We start from the raw sequence: 18,085 nt of genomic DNA, 5'->3' as shown, positions 1-18,085 counted from the left end.
AACAAACAATAGGTAACAACGCAACAAGCTAAAACAGCCAACTAGACAGAATCAAAAGCCAAAGTAAAAAAATAAGTTTTAAGACGTAATTTAAAATGGTAAATGGCCTGTATTTATAAAAGACTGGATAGACTCGGCAGTGCGAATATGAACGGGGAGGTTATTCCAGAGTCTGGGTGCCACGGATGCAAAGTAAATAAGAAATCTTAAAGCATGTTTGTGTCAGCTGATAGCCACCTTCATGTGTCCACTTGCTGATATTACAAGGAGAGAATCCAGATAATGAAAAGATCCCGGGTGTGGTGAAGTTGCTTCCTTGTACAGGACTCAGAAAATCATCTTAGGATCAGAAGGTGCTTGATCCCTTACGTAGCACCTAGCTAGCTAACTTTAGCTAAACTTGCTAACATTGTTATTAGCAAAATGCTATCTGAAGCTACAGCAGTGGGGTTTTTTTTGTAGTTATGTGGGGTTTGTGAGCTGAGAGACAGCCTTTTATTGACATTTGTTTGACATTTAATCATCTGTAAGCTAATATCATATATTTTAGCATCAAAACTGAACTGAGTTCTTAAAATCAGTCCACAGCCTGTCAGAGAAGTCAAAATGTTAGTTACAATCTGTTCTAACACTGAAAAAAAAAAAAGAACTTGTGAAAACAAGTTACCCAACATACATTTTATGAAATAATGCATTTATAACCACACTTCTGTGTCCTTCATGGTTTAGTTTGATTTCCTACAATCTAATCAAAACCTATAAAACAAGAGCTTGAAACAGACGTTTGTTGGAAACGGGTCTATCAGGGATTTAATTAGATAAACGAAACATTACAACGCTGTATTGATTTGCTGGGGGGGAGATTTAGTTATACATGAGCGCAGAGCACACTTTAGAAACTGATAACAAGTAATGATTAGAATTGCACTAGATGAGACAAAGAAAGATAAATCACGGAAATATATGCACCGTGGGTAACGAGAGGAGTCAGTTGGTACAGATTGGAAAATAATAAGGAACACGAGTGAAAGTCATACTTTTTTTTCTAAAATCAATTTGGCCTAACTTGAAATAAGAATATAAAACAGAAGCTAATGATCCCTGCTGGGAAATGCAAGGAAATCAGCTGTCAGTCAGACCCCACTGCGCTCACTGACCTGCCGCCATATTTAGCCTATATATGAAAGAGCGATGGGTAACAAACTAACAAGGAATGAAAGTAATTACAGGTGGGAGAAATATACTGAACTCTAAACCTGTTTTTACTGTTTAATTCATACATGATGTGACAAAAGAACAAATAATCCATAGTCCACTGTCATTCCCACACAGCAAATTCAAAAGTGTTAAATGTTTTGGTGTTAGTAGTCTTCTTGCAAAAGTAGAGTTTATTTTACTCTAAGTAGAGTCACATTCTTTTAATGTAACTCTGAGGTGTAAAATGATAGTAGTTAAAATCGAGTGTTAAAAATGAGTGTTTCTATTTCAAATCTGGAGGTGTTACAATGGAAACATTAACTCTTGAACTCTTGAACTCCAACAGGGGCTATGACACCAATAGAGTAAATTCACAGACTCCGCCCCCAGCACCATAGGCTCCAAACGAAGCTGGAGTGAAGCCGTTTCAGAACATTTTGCTCTACATATTTGAGTTGTTTGCCATGCTTGGTAAATCATTTTTTCAAAGATTGTTTCAATTATTATTATTATCTTTTACTTCTGTGGCTCTTTGGAGTTGAGACAAAGCTGTGTGAAAGGCATTAGCCATGTTGCTCGGTGATAGCATAATATTCTGTTTTAGCTAGCTGAAAGGTATTGTTTGCGGGCAAATACCACAGCCTTGAAAAACAGCTTGCATGTGAATTTTCAGTCAAACTTTTGGTCAAATACACCTAAAACAATGTCTAGATAGTGAAATGTTGGTATAATGGTGCCCACATCAAACATTACTGTGTCTGATGTGGGCTTATCTGATCATTACTGTGTTTTCTTTGAAAGTAAAATCTCAGCCCACACAAATATATCAACAGCAGTGATCACAAAACGGTGTATAACTGAAGACAGTAGTGAGATCTTTAACCAGGTCTTCCCATTAACACCTGACCTGTCCAAAGGTTCAGTCAATGAGCTCGTCAATAGCTTTAATGCAAAAATGTTAAATGTAATGGATACTATTGCCCCCATTAAGGTGAAGGTTATCTCTGGAAGGAAAAAAGTCTCCATGGAGAAACTCCACACTAGTGAAAAATGAAAAAAAGAGGGTGTAGGAAAGCTGAGCGCAGATGGAGAAAAACAAACCTCCAGGTTCATTATGACATCTATAAAGAGAAACTTCACAATTATAATTTACAACTGAGGAGTGCAAGGAGGTCCTACTTCTCTGACATCATCACTAAAAACAGCCATAATGCTCGGGTCTTATTTTCTACAGTTGACAGGCTAACAAACCCTCCTGTGCCAGTGGCAGCTGAACTTCATTCAACCATGGCCTGCAATGACTTTGCCAAATTCTTCACAGACAAAATCAAAAAGATTAGACAAGCAGTTGGTACATCAACAGCAGATCCAGGATATGTACTGTGTCCACCGAAAAACTGTTTAAACACCATCAAACAGTTTGACCCTATTAACGGCAAAGACCTGGAGGACATCTTAGGTCAACTGAACTCCTCCTCTTGCTGTTTAGATGTCCTGCCAACAAGTTTTTTCAAAAAGGTCTCAAAGACTTTGGAGTCAGACCTGTTACAGATCGTCAACTTTTCCTTAATGTCAGGTGTGTTTCCAGAACCACTAAAAACTGCTGTAATCAAACCTATACTGAAAAAGGACAATCTTGACAAGACACAAATGAAAAACTACAGGCCGATCTCAAATCTCCCATTTTTAAGTAAGATCATTGAAAAAGCAGTTTCTCAACAGCTCAATTACTTCTTAAAACAGAATAATTGCTACGATGCCTTCCAGTCAGGTTTTAGACAGAATCACAGCACTGAAACCGCTCTGACCAAAGTGTTCAATGACATATGTCTGAACACAGACAGTGGAAAAATGTCAGTCCTAGTTTTACTGGATCTCAGTGCAGCATTTGATACAGTTGACCACAACATATTACTCAAACGACTGGAGAACTGGGCAGGTCTTTCAGGAACTGTACTAAACTGGTTCAAAACATACTTAGAAAACAGGAAATACTTTGTATCAATAGGTAACTTCACATCCGAGCAGACAAGTATCACATGTGGAGTTCCCCAAGGTTCCATCTTGGGACCCCCTCTGTTTAACATTTACATGCTCCCACTGGCACAGATTATAAAGAACAACAAAATAAACCACCACAGCTATGCAGATGACACACAAATATATATCACAATGTCACCAGGAGACCGAGGCCCTGTACAGGCTCTTGGTAAATGCATTGAGGAAATTAATGACTGGTTGTGCCACAATTTTCTCCAACTAAACAAAAACAAAACTGAGGTAATAGTCTTTGGCGCCAAAGAAAAACGATTACAGGTCACCAGAGAACTTCAATCTATACATCTAAAAACCACAAACCAGGCGAGAAATTTGGGTGTAGTGATGGATGCAGACCTAAACTTAGAAAAACACATTAAGACAATAACAAAATCAGCTTACTATCACCTCAAGAATATTTCAAGGATAAAAGATCTGATGTCTCAACAGGACCTGGAAAAACTAGTCCATGCATTCATTTTTAGTAGGCTTGATTACTGTAACAGCATCTTTACAGGTCTACCTAAAAAATCAGTCAGACAACTACAGCTCATTCAGAACTCTGCTGCTCGAGTCCTCACTAAGACCAAAAAAGTGGACCACATCAGTCCAGCTCTGAGGTCTTTACACTGGCTGCCTGTCCGTCAGAGGATAGACTTTAAAGTTCTGATTCTGGCCTATAAAGCTCTGAATGGTTTAGGACCAAAATACATCAGTGACCTCCTGACCCAGTATGAACCTTCCAGATCCCTCAGGTCATCTGGATCCGGTCTTTTATCAGTTCCCAGAGTCAGAACCAGACACGGAGAAGCTGCATTCAGCTTTTATGCTCCTTATATCTGGAACAAACTCCCAGAAAGCCTCAGATCAGCTGAAACACTCAGTTTATTTAAATCCAGGTTGAAGACTCACCTGTTCTCAGCTGCATTTGAATAAAGCACCAAATCCACACTTTTAAGCTTAAATTTCAAAACTTACACTAACTACTGATCTTATCTATTTCTGATTTTATCTGTTTTGATTTTATATACTGTTTTGTTTGTTTGTTAAGCTTAAATTTCAAAACTTACATTAACTACTGATTTTATCTACTGTTCTGATTTTATCTGTTTTGATTTTATATACTGTTTTGTTTGTTTGTTTGTTTGTTAAGTGGGTTTAGAGCTCTGGGTAGCTCCCCAGCTGGGTCTAGACTGGGTCTAGAGAGTATTTTAAATTCAGGGAATTTAAAATAGAAAGTAGCTCGTCCACAGAAGGACTGGTAGCTCCCCTTACGATAAGGGTTCAGATCGCGCAAACAGGTGTGAAATGTGTGTGTTTAGTTAGTTAGTTTGTTTGCTTGTTTTAATCAATTTTAAATCATGCTTTTTATTTGTTTTTGTTTCTAATGTCTCTGTAAAGCACTTTGAATCACCTTGTTGTTGAATTGTGCTATACAAATAAATTTGCCTTGCCTTGCCTTGCCTACTTGAAGCCTGAAAACGATCTCCCATAAAAAAAAACAAAAACGAGCAAACAGCAGTAGCAGACGTCCTGACTGGATTCTACGTTAGCATAGATCCCTCCAGAGTTTTGTGCACATGGTTTAGGTAAAAATGAAAAAGGTTGAGGTTTTACATTTAGTTCAGTATTACCTGATGCCTGTGTCCTTGTCTTTTGGGAAAATACTTTATACAAGTAATGGCTCAAAAAGGATTCCTTTTTTTTTTTAACTGTGCTGCAATTGATTACTGGGTTATTTGTGTCATTAATTAGTGTCAACTAATTTTTATTCAATCTCCACATAGGATATGCTTGTGAAGATGGAATATGGGGGAGAGCAGAAGTGCGTTGCAGTTCCACAAAGTGATGAATGAAGGACATGCATATTGTATTTTGTATTTATTGAAATAAGTGATGAGAATGCTGTTATTTGCATTTACCATGTCAGACCTTTTGATAAACAAAATTCTAATGAAAGTGAGAACATGTATACTGTTACATCTTTCAGAAAATGTTTTGAAATTGTGGTGCACAGTTCAGAATAAATGTTTTTCAAAAACCATTGCATCTTTTTAGTAAATGTTTATTTCCAAAATAAATTTCTAGAAGTTCAGAACAGTAAAATTCCCGCTTTTTAGAATGAATTAGAAGATAACTCTTACGTAGTTAAACTAAAATACTCTTTGAGAGTTAATATATAAACTCTTAACACCTAGTTAGCATTAGTAAGTGTTAAATTATCAACTCCAGACAGATTTGGTGTTTAACACTAAATCAGAGTTAACGTACCAACTCTCCAAAAAGAGTTAAATTAACACTCTCTGGTGTGGACCCATATAGACACTTTAATAGTGTTGAAATCTTTTTTTTTTTTTGTTGAAATCAAATCTGACAGTGTTAATTTGGACATGCTGGATTTGCTGTGCAGGACATCTAATACTTGACTGAGTTTGTCAAAGTCATTGATTTTCACAGACGCAGACACGTGGTGTTCCTGAAACGATTTTGTTGCCTTTTCTGACTTTGGGTAAATTTTATTCCTCAATTAAATTGAAATGGTCGGGTCATATTAAGATTCGCCATGCACTGTTATTAACTTAAGAGACATAAAACTACAGTAAACGTAGTTTCTCTGTAAACTTGAATATTTAAACATTGGACTCTCAGCTTTGAACAAACCTCAAGTGGCCATTGGAGGGACTGCAGTTTATGGTGTTTCACTGCTCGGTTGGCATAGACTGAAGTGAATGTTTATAAATGTGTGAATGTGATATTTTTGTGTCAATAAGACTAGAAAACTGCTAAATAAAAATCAATCCACTTACAATTTACTGTTCTGATGAAATGCAGATATCCAGCTGTTAAAGATGACTGCCGTCAGTATACCGACTCACAGTATTTATAGAAAGCACTTATTTAGATAAGCTGGCATGTGGGCAGTATACATAGTTTTAATTTGGCTCTGTCCCATCCTTGGCTTATTTCTCAGCCCAGGAAATTCCTGCTTGGTCCGACCACAGCCTCGGACAGAGGTCTGGGATTTTGAACAGTTTTTTCTTCAGAGTCCTGAGTTTGGATCTTCCTCCTTCGAGATATTCAGAAAACTGAACTAAAGTGCAGTAAAACAAACAGTAAAGCACAAAATGGTCATACTGGACCAGAACCACGGTATCCTTGCTCCAGCACCCTCCCTCCAGCTTGCAGCAGTTTAAAACAGGATTAAATGTCTGTCTGAGCAGTGATGTGTTTGAGACGTGAGATGTCACCAACATCTGAAAATGACTGTTTACCCTGCAGGATGAGAACACACAGGGCAGGATGGAGGCAGTTTTCTGCAAAAAACCTTTGAAACAAGTTGTTTCTTTATCAAAAACTGAAGAAAAGCTCAAATTTGAAGTTTACAGTTGTGATTTGATCAAACCTGAAAAAGCAGGGATGCAGGCAGACAGGAAGACGGAAGAAGATGAAAGAATGCGAGATTGAATCAGACTGAGAAGCTTTAGGTTTTAGATCCAGCTGATAAAAAGAATCTGTAACTGCGTTGGACACTGGATCGCAGACACCAACTCTTTCTGATCAATAAACTTCAAAGAACCTCGGATTTAAAAAAAAACAACTTTCATCCTGAGAAGAGAAAAAAGAGCATCTTTCATTTAATCTGTGAAAACACCTTCAGCTGCGTCGCTGCTTTTCTAACACCTTTGTCAGCCACCTACAGACGGTGGAGGATCATTATAATTATAAGGATACGTAACTGTTCATTAACCGCGTGGACACGTTCACTCCTACAGAGTTAAACTCCTACAGAAGAATCGGACGCTGCAGCCGCACCGAGTCAATAAAATGAAACATGGCTGACCCTGTGGTTAATGAAGCAGGCCGAGGCTTTTACCGCAGCTCGCTGCTTCCTCTGCTGCCGTCCACATCTGTAAATCAATCTGCTTCCGAACGCTAAATATCATTAAAAGGTGTTCCTAATGTGCAAAATAATGAAAAGCAAATGAGGCCTGACAGGACGAATGATGAGCTGAAACCCACCTCCTCAAACATCCTGACAGATGTGGAGAGATGTAGGTGCGATAATTTAATTCACATTAAATTTAAACACAAGCTGCTGTTTTTAACCCAAAGCTACACGAACTTTACTGTTCACGTCATGACCAGCCTGCTGTCATCCTGACAGTAAGTCTGCTGTCCTGTGGCGCCCTGATGCATTCGGTTATGACGCTGCAAACGTATTGTTTATTAATGAGCAGGGTTACTGTCGTTGATGAGCGTCTTATAACCCAAAATTCTTTTTCTAACCAAACCAGTAAGGTTTTAAAGCTAAAACCAAACCGAGAGGACTCTGCTGCCTAATCTAAGCTTCTTTTCAGTGCTGAAACCTTACCGAGTAGTTTCTAGTGTCTAATCGTGACTGAGTGCTTATTTACACTTTAAACCAGTAAAAATATCATTTAAAAAAGAGCTGATACACCAACACCTGCAACCTTAAGACGCTACCATCATTCCATCCTACTAATAAGGACTTTCTTTGCCTCAGACAGTGCAGTTATCTCTCAATTCAGTTCAGTTCAATTCAATTTATATAGCACCAAATCACAACAGCAGTTACCTGAAGGTGGTTATTATTGCAAGTTAAAAACCCGTCTTTGGCCTTTCAGTGGCCACAATTGCTTCACCCATCAGAGCCATGATGCCAAAAATACTCCTTGAATGTCACAAGAGATGCAGAAGGTATCTGATGACAGAGGATTATGTCACCAAACCCAGGTCTGGTCTACACATTTAGAGCCTCGGTCACCTCACGCCGGACCTGTTACTGGACTTCGCTTCAATATTGGTGTCTGCAAAGTCTTTTCCTTTGTCCTTACAGTTGTCGATGTTTGTAGTGTAATGAAATAAGTCAGAGACAGAAATCTGAGACGATTTACAAGTTTATGAAAAAGGAGAAAAATGCAGTTTGCTGGTGTCAAACTAATAAACCTTTGTGTTATTTTAAATTAAGCGCTTTTTCAAATGCATTTTTTTTTCGCTTGAATTTTTTACTTTAAACAAGAAATTTTAATATCACCGCTACAACCATTAGGCTAGTGCATTGATTTATAATGCATGTGGAATATTTTGGGTCTTTGTTTGAGGATGTGTTGTGTAACTGGACCTTCTTAAATATTATTACATTTAAAAATGTCATGTAAAAGAGCAGGAAGTTAACCAAACCCTTCTCGACAGCCTGGCTCCCCGGTGACCTGCTGAGTGTTAAATACACCTGTAATCTGTTCAGTAGGTGTGAAGAGAAGAACCTACAAAATCAAGAGGATCCATCCTCTGGAGACTAACAATCCCAGCAAATATGTTAAGATGAACCACTTAAAGACAGAAAAAGGACCAAAAGCAGGTTGATTTCTTTTTATTAACTATGAAGTCCGTAAAACTACAACCAGCTGAACACTGGACAATTTCTACAAATGATCTGGTACTGTGACAGGTCAGAAATACCTGATGTTGTAACTCAGACCTCAGTGAGTTTTAATAATCACCCAGAAAAAGGGTTTTACGTTAGAACATCCTGCACACTCCAGCTCCTAATTAAAGGGGAAGTATGTTTCATCTGCAGGGCGAGTGCTCTGACACATAATGAAGTGCACAAAGAGCTCGTCTTTGTATTGATCAAACAACTGATTTACAAACTAATTGGGCCAAGAACAGGATCTGAGATTAATAAAGATTCCCACCTCATCCAGAGCGCCTCCACACCTCGAAACGCTCGCTGCCTAAAGGACACAAGTCTCCCTGCATTAGCACTAAATGTTGGCTTCAGATATAGACTGGTGTGGGACTGGGCGTAATTCCTGGGGACGCTGGCCTGGCCATCGATAAGCTCATTCCGGCTCCAGCGGGGCCCTGTTTGTATCTCAGATTCACATAAACATGAAGGAAAATCGATGACATTGATGTTTGTCCCAGAGCTGCTCACTGCATCTGCATACTAAACAGCACATGCTATCGATAGCCAGGTCCAGTTTTGCTTTTAAAGTGGACCTCTTGTGCTCATTTCCACCTCTGTAGTTTTTACTATTGGACTCCACTAGAACAGCTTTGCATGACTCACAGTTCAAAATAATCCTTATTTATCTTACGAACCTCGGTAGAGCCATTCGATTCAACTGAACCAAGCTGCTTTAGCTCATTTTCTTTGAGGCCAACCTCCCTTTAGGCCAATCAGAGCCGATCTAAGAAAGTCATTCTGCTTCCACTTAATCAGACTATAAAGACATCAGGTTCCATCCAGGCAGGGAAATGATTCAACACCCATAACCAGCTGCTTCTGCTACACATGATCTGTTGGAGTTACTGGTTGGAAACAGCAACATCGAGGGTCCTGCTGTAAACTCTGAACAGACCAGTCTGTGTGTATTTGTGTAACAGTCTTTTATGGACAGCGTCCTTGTAAAATAATAATAAATAAAGACAATAACTGATATTTTTTTTCAGATTCTGACTTATTCGTGAGGACAATCTCATGAGTGGCCCCCATGAAACCAAAAGAGCGCAGACAGTGAGAACTGTCTTGATTTTATTACAATTTTAATATTTCATAGAATTTTTCTTATTTGGTCACATTTTGACATATTTGGCTACAGTGGTGCCGTCTTTAAATTACAGTCTTAATGTTTATACCCCTCCACACCTGACTGGTGCTGGAGGCTCATGGGTATTGTTGTTTTTGATTAGTTATTTACATTTTTTTCAATTTAATTCTACTATTTTACACACAGTCAAGTAATAAAAAAGTGTTCAGGCTTTCACTTCTTTAAACTAGAGCAGCTCTGCTTGATTCGGTTACAATTTATCTTCATTTATCTTAGAAACTTATAAACTTTTGCCCTCCCCACACCCCAACTGGCCCCTCCCTGAGCCTGGCTCTGCAGGAGGTTTCTTCCTGTTTAAGGGAGTTTTTCTTTGCCACTGTCACCACGTGCTCGCTCATAGGGTTGGTCTGATTTTTGGAGTTTTCTCTGTATTATTTTAGCATTTTATCTTACAATATAAAGTGCTTTGTTGCGATTTAGAGCCATATAAATAAAACTGAATTGAATTAAAGGATCAATAAGCTCATTCCAGAATTGCTACTCCTACAGTAGTGGTCCAAATTTAATCAAACTAGCACAAACTAATGAGTTTTTACCCAAACTGCAATCAAGGTAAAGGTCAGATATGTTGTTTCACTGGCAACGACCTGAACTGTGATGGATCAGAGCTCGCTGATTATTCAGAGTACTCTGCTTTAGCTGCAGGAGTGCATCAATAATTTAGTCGTTTGTAATTAATGAACATCTTTACTGGTCTTTATCTTACAATATAAAGCGCCTGGGCCTTGGTCCATCCCCTCAGTTTGTTCTCTGTCTGAAACTACACGATTTAGCCCCTCCCCCTTTGAGCCTTCCCTCTGATTGGCTGCACAGCACAAAAAAGGGTTCACTGCTACAGCTGTGTGCCTCAGATGACTTATGAGGGCTATCCCCTCTCTATGACATCATGCAGATCCAAGACTAGAAAAAAACCTCAGGCAGCCATCCGTCAGCCTCCTAGCAGACACACCTGTGCTGCCATAGTTGACAGTGACCTAACGTTGAGGTCGAGGTCACTGAGATTTAAACTTTTAGTAAATCCACTCATGGTAAAACTTTGAGGCTCCTATATCGCCTCAATCACAAGCTTAGTTGTCCACACCGCCCGCCCGGTGACGACGTTACCGCATCAGCCGTTTATGGCTGTGGGGTAAAGACTGTGTGAGTGTTTAGAGCAGGCTGAAGCCTGAGAGAATATCCACATTTGCTGGCATCATTATTTGATACTTTTGGTATAATTTAATATGAACACCCACTGGAGCAGTATATATACGGCAGAAAGCAGAAGAAGTTCCCTTGAAAAGTTTGCTGTCTGAACTTCAAAGGTCTGTAATGTCACATCATCTTCTTCCAGCTGTGAAATCTGCTCTGCTCTCTGCTCTCCTCAGCCAATGGAGCCAGAAAGCCAACAACGAGCGTTTTAAAGAGTAATAAGTCTGACCTGAGGCTAATGTGGAGTCTCAGCCTCTCAGCTGGGCAGCTACACCCACCACTGACCTGTGATCAGATCCCAGCGAGGAGTCTCAGCCGTCCCAGCTCCTGTAACCTCCCACACTGCTCTCTAAGAAAAAAAGGGACCCAAATCGCTGCATTTCCTCCATCTCCTGTCCTGCTCGGGGAAATAAAATCAGCCGAGCTTTCGTGCGGTTGCCTCGGCTCAAAGCCGTCGAACGCTCCAATTACAGGAAGCATAAATCTCAGGGAGAGGAAATTGCAGAAGGCCAGGAGGGAGGCAAGGAAAGTGGAGGGCACAAGCTCTCCGGTGTAGTGGGTAATAAGAGCAGAGCACCAGCCGATGCCTCCTGGGAAATCAGGCCACTGCCCCTGCAGATGGAGTTGACCACCACCACCAACGTAGCTGCTGTGGCGTTGCTATAAGTTTCCACAACTCATTTCTCAGGAGAGGAGACATAAAATCTGTCTGGCCTGCAGAGACATCCGAGTCCAGGAAATCTGCGGGGTGTTTGATGGGGAAAATGCTAACCTGTTAGTGCTTTAGCGTAGCTCTGATGGATGGCTGGTGAGCATCCAGCTGTGGAAGACCAGCAGCCTTTGGGAAATGAAACCTGATTCATTCCTCACACACGGCTCTGTAGATACGCAGCATATGGCCAAAGGTTTGTGTAAATACAGTCTCATCCTGTTTTTATGGTTTGCTACTTTTAATTATGTAATTAAAGTCAAATATTTTTGCACATTTAAGTGTAACAGTACATCTGCTCACATAGGCAGAACCTCAAAGCAATGGTTTTTCCAGTGAGGCGTTGGAAAGCCAGATCACCAACTGTTAGCACCAGCAGCAGCTCACTAATGGGAGCAGTGGGTTCAGCATCTGGAGGAAAGGCTGACTAAAGGTTACAGCAGCACAGTAATGATCATGGCTTCAGGATGGCTGTGGTGTGACGTGCTAATGTGGTATTAATTGTCCTGATAAAACTCCATCTGTTAGATCTTAAGCTTTAAGTGGTCAGGCTCTTCGTAAGTAATCAGGATACTGTCGGCCTTGTGCTGTAATCTGACTTCTTAAAGATAATGAGTGGTTTTAATGATCTACACAGGCTTTCAGAGTAAAACAGGCCTGGGAGGGGACAAGATGCCACAAAATATATAACAGAACCAAAGTGTCTGTCAGAACAGAGCCCAACATGGAGCGACCATTAAATGACCCACGCTAAATCAGATGCTACGGCTAAACTTCGGGCATCTTCTTTTTTTAAATGATCCAAAGCTGAGAGGTTTTCAGGTTTGTAAACAGAAATTAATATAATTGACTTACTAGACGACCACGAACACAGAAATCAGACTGAAAACAAGGACCACCGAGGTTTAGAGCAGTTAGACGTTAGCAGGAAGTTAGCTCGCTAGTTTCCTTCTAAAGATGATAAACTGTGTTCTGATTGAAGTAATTCTAAAAAACTAAACTGCACGGCATTATCACAAGCGTGGGAATAAGTGAATACTAAACAGCAGCAGTGTTTGGAGCTGTAGCTAATCTAATTTAATATTAAAATAAAGACGTTAGCATAGGGACGATGGAGGATGAGGGTTAAATGTGTGAGGGGCAAACTTCAGCCAAGAGAACATCTCAGACGATTACTCAATAAAAACACCCGGCGCTGAGCTGGACGTCCACACTGAAGTCTTATTTGGACCAAGAGTGACTCTTTAATGAAGGGTTAAAATATCTGGAGTGGCGGCGCCCCTGGGCTGCAGTTTCACTGTGAGGTTTTAAGCAGTTAAAGATGTGCTGAACATGAATAACGCCAATAAAAAGGCAGAGGAGAGCGAGGACTATAGTTTTTGGAGGCTTGTTTCATTTCTCAAAAATAAGAGCCAGAACTGCAGCACATTAAAAAGACGAGAGGCTCGGGCATAGCAGGAAACCCTCGGACTAGAAAGTCAGTCGATACGTCATCAGAGAACAAGAGAAATTCAACAAACAAATAACCAACCTCCGTTTTTAAATGGCTAAGCCACAAATAAGGGGCGAACAGAGCTCAGATCAAAGACACGACGAACAACTGGAAAGATTTTATTTCATGACTCAGGAAGATTATTTGCACTGAACTTCAGACATTCCTAAAAACGATGCGAGAACAGGAACAATAGTCCAGACTGAACTATTCTCCAGTAGTTACTGTTGTGATGTGCTCGGAAATAACTTTGAAGACTATAAGTGATGTCAGCATCTTAACGACCCAACGGTCAGAAAAACAAAGAAAGCGGAGGCTCTGTTGATTTAAATCGATATAACGTCAGAAGCTCTCACCGCCTGCATTCTTCCCGCTCGCTGTGAGCGATTAAACCGGCTGCCCTTTGTTTTGAACATGCGCGTTGGGCGTTGAAAATCAAGATTCAATCTTCTGTTCCAGGTTGTGTTGTTGCTGTTCGTCTGTGTGGGTGTTGGTTCTGATGCAGGAGGTCCACTTTAATAACTGATCAATGGATGTGACGGTGAGTCGGACTCCAACACATCCCTGAGGTTTACAGAGCTCGTCAAAGGTCATCAGAGCTGCAGCTATTTTATTTGATTTATTCAGCATGAACTGATTTTAACCACACATATAGATCCTTTCAATGTCAACAATATGTAGAGACGTTTCATTTCCCTGAAAATAAGATAACACAGCAGACCTGAGCTGTTAGAAAAGACAAGCTTTTAACTAGAAACTGTATAATATGAAGTATTTCAGGTGTTTCTCTGCACAAACATAGAACTCATCATATTTCAAACTCTGGCTTTTATAATGTGAATAAGTGCCTCACTTATACTTTTAATTACGCTCCAGCAGTCGGCCTTGCTGCCGCGTTTTCATGCCTTCCGAGTTCACTGTCATTATGTTTTTAATTGACTGAACATCAAACGCTGAGAGCTCGTCCTCGGCTTTTCCTCTGAACTCTGCACAACGTCATCAGTCACATTGATTTCAGAGAACGAGCCAGTTAATCAGCCGCAGATCAATTTTAATTACGAGTCGCTGAACGAGTCAGTAAAATCCTCCCAAACCTGGAGGGTTATGAAAGTCCAGGGTCAGAGACCGAGCAGTTACACTCAGCAGAGGCTCAAATGTGATCTATCAAATCTGTCAGCAACAAAGGTGATTTTTCCGCTGGGGTTACTCGTGTAGTAGCATTCCAACAGCGCCCTGTTTTCACCCACCGTCTAGTTCCAGTAGCCCAGCTCTCATCAGGGTGTCCTGGTTGCTCAACACCTGATGCGGTCCTTGTTAATCTGGGCAGCGCACGTGTCTGAGGTAGGCTTGGTTAGCGGGGGGGGCAGCTTAGGACCTTTACTGGATACTGACGCTCTGGTCGGGAAACGAGAATTGTGTGTATATATTAAAAAAAAAACGTATAATTATCTGCTGCTAACTGTGGCTGTCAAAAATATTCTAAATAAACAAAGCGGCACTACCAGTGTCTTTGTCTCTCGTAAAATGTACCTTTAATGGTTTTAGCTTGTATCTAATAAAAAGGTCTATAAAAAATTTGAAAGTTATTCGATACTTTTTAAAAAATCCCTTTGTGTTAGAAAATGTCGGCTTTTTAAAAACTTCCTCTCGTAATGACGGTCACAGCAGACTAATTACAGCTTAAAAGTAGTTTTTCTACAAACTTGAATGAAAATATTCTGTTGGAGAGGATGTCACGAGTACGTGACTGCAGCGACATCTCTCTCTATTTAAGCCTCAAAGTTTAGTTTCAAACTGCTCTGGAATCTAAAATCGGGCAGTTTTCTGCTTCTTCTTCTTTCAGCTGCTCCTTTCTGCTTAGATCTTCCTCTTTTCCTCCAGCCTGGCAGCTCCATCTTCATCATCTTTCGTCTAATATATCCACCTTTCCTCCTCTGCACACATCCACATCATCTCCACCTCTGTCTCTTGAGTGAATCCAGTCCTTCCTGCTCACTCCCAGTGAAAGTCTTACTCTTAGCTCGGCCGCCTGTCTTTGTCAGTGCTACTGTCTCCAAATCACACATCACAGCAGAATGATGCACACTACCAGCTTTAAACCTTCCCGTCCACTCTGCTGCTGTGCTTCTATCACAAATCACCGCTGACACCTGCCTCCACCCACTCCACCCTGACTGTCCGTTGCTTTGGTGTCCAAATGTTTAAACTCTCTACCTTCATTATGTCGGCTCCTCTCAGCTTCACTGCTGCAGCTTTTTTCTACTCTTGGATTTATATGATGTCACAGAGAGGGGATATCCCTAATATGGTCATTACAGGCACAGAAGCCCCTCCTGCTGTTTAAAATCTTTTGAGCGAGGCAGCCAATCAGAAGATTGTTAGCATAATGGGAGTGGGAGGAGCTAAAACAGAGAGCATCTACTGGTGGACAGCATTAAGGCCCAAGATAAGATAAATAAGGATTATTGTGAACTGTAAATCACACAAAGCTCCTTTAGTAGAGTCCAAGAATAGAACAGGCCCACAACAAATGGAAACTTAGCAAATTTCTCATATTTTTTCTTGAAAAAGAATCTGTGCAAACTGAAATGTGAAATTAGGTTTTAGTGTCAGAGCAGCAGAAGACTTGTTACTTGAACTGCTTTTTGCACTCACCTGCATCACTCGCAGCATTGATTGATTATATCAGGCGCTGAGTATATATATATTTAAAAGTTGGATGCTTTAAGACGGTGTGTATATCATGAGGTTGTATATGAGGTTGTTTCTCGACAGTTTCTCTTCGTAATTCCCTCTGTGCTGTTTTAAAAAAGCCATTACATCATGAGTGATGGAACAGAATGAAGACGAATGAAGGCGATGTTCAAATGAAGACGCCACGACTCTTAATATGAGGCGGCAGCTGAATGATTCCCTCAGATGACGCCTTAAACGGCGGAAGCCCTCATAGCCTGACTGATGTCCTCGCAGCTCGATATCAGTAAATGAGCCGTTATAATTCACTTTTCTGACGAACCCTCACTCTCAATCGGTCAGTCACCCGGACAACGTTAATTCCCGTTTCCATTGCGTCAACACTGTGTACTTCCTGGCACACACTCACCGGTGGAGCAGGGCCCGTCGGACACCCGGGAGATGAGTCTCTGCTGCTTGCAGGACGCCTGTCGCCTGTAGCACTCGTTCTGGTAGGTGTCTCCGTTTGAGCCGCACACAGGGACGTAGTTTTTGTGACACTGGAAATCAAACACAATCAGATGTTAATTAAGCTTCAGTGTGACAACGGAGACGAACCATGGAGAGAGGGGGTCGCTTCACTCAGGGGGAGGAGTCAAAAACATGTAGATTGACTCTATCACAACTATGCAAAACTATTGATTACATCAGCTATATACATTACAGGAATTATTGTTGGTTACAATAATAATGATGATCAATAAGGTCTAGTTTTACATTTTGGTTTTATTTTGCTCGTTTGAGTCAAGCTTTTATTGTTAAAACATGTTTAGATGCTTTAAGTTTCATCAGCGTTTATCAGTTTGAATGTTAGCTTTAGATTTTACTCGTTGTCATATGGACGACATTTCTCAGATTGTAAGTCACAAAGTTTAGAACAGAAATACAATAAAAACACTTAACACATGAGTTTCATAGGAGTCACGTGTGTGAGCACATTATAAGAGCAGAAGCTGTGGAAGTTTGCTGGTGTGGAACATTCAGGTGTGTTAACACAATTTTCCCAGAGAATTCACCCCAATCTCACACCGTCCAATGCTCAGAGAAACTGCAAAACCCCCGAGAGTTTTGTGACAGCATGTTACAAAGCACGGAGGTGGAGAAGTGATGATTCGGGCACCGTACAGTTGACCTTGAACTCCTCTGCATATCGAAAGATTTTTGACTCAAATGTGAGGCCATCTGTCCCACAGCTAAAGCTTGGACCAAACTGGGTCATGCACCATGAAATGACCCAAAGCACAGCAACAAATCTACAACACGAGGGCTGAAACAGAAAAGAAAATGAGATCCTACAAGCAGTTTTTCACAGAAACACACACAGTCCTGAATAAAACCCTTCAGATACAGAGTATTTTATTTATTTGTGTTACATCAGAGTCAGAGAAACGTTACTATGTTATCAAATGTAATTCGCTATATTATTCTGCAACACTGTTGCAATGTGGTTCTAGTTTTCTTCTTAACTGAGCGGCTCTCAGCATGTTTTCTTTGAAGGTCCTGAGCCTGAGCATCACCTCCTTTGGATGTTTGCACAGAAATGAGTTCACGACTTGAAATGAGTCCATGCAGTGCACGTTTAAAGGTAGAGAGGAGAAAGATGGTGTTATCAAGCCTGTGCTGTACATGTGTGATCAATATGGGTCAAATATGATGCAAGCTGTCAGGCACTTACAGAGTTTCATTCGCTCTCCATGGAGGTTATATAAACCCACTCTGCTCACACTGTCAGCTATAAGCTACAGCTGCCAAGGACACATATCAGTGTTCAGCAATCCATATTCTATTAACTCTCACACATCAATCATTTAGCAGGAATCCCCTGCAGGTTTGACCTCCGTGACCTCCAACACACTGCAGAAGCAGTCCAGGTTCATATCCAACAGGAAGAGAGTCCGATGGAGTCGGCAGCTGAAATCCATGAAAGACAAAACAACCGATGAGCAGCATCCAACCTCCAGCTGAGAGGAGAACATTTTTCTGTCCTGTCAGGAGTCTTCCTGGTTTGCTCCGTCAGCATTTTGTGGTTTTGTTCTGCTGAAGTAAATTTGTTGTAACGTGTTTTTTTCTTTCCATCAGACTTTCAGCTAG

The 18,085-nt window shown here is 40.6% G+C and overlaps 1 protein-coding gene across 1 annotated transcript in view; it reads right to left on the bottom strand.

The window, feature by feature from the left end:
- The window catches only part of tmeff1a (transmembrane protein with EGF-like and two follistatin-like domains 1a), a 109,209-nt gene that overhangs the window by 36,236 nt on the left and 54,888 nt on the right, over positions 1-18,085 (bottom strand). Inside the window, exon 3 of the mRNA XM_085440135.1 lies at positions 16,365-16,494. Coding sequence (XP_085296261.1) covers positions 16,365-16,494 — 130 coding nt within the window. The remainder of the gene's footprint in view (positions 1-16,364; positions 16,495-18,085) is intronic.

The sequence above is a fragment of the Copadichromis virginalis genome, linkage group LG18 (assembly GCF_057382275.1).
Source record: "Copadichromis virginalis isolate Kocher_CV1m ecotype Utaka linkage group LG18, C_Virginalis_male_GT1.1, whole genome shotgun sequence".
NCBI classification, from domain to species: Eukaryota; Metazoa; Chordata; class Actinopteri; order Cichliformes; family Cichlidae; genus Copadichromis; species Copadichromis virginalis.
This window is presented reverse-complemented; position numbering and strand designations above follow the sequence as displayed.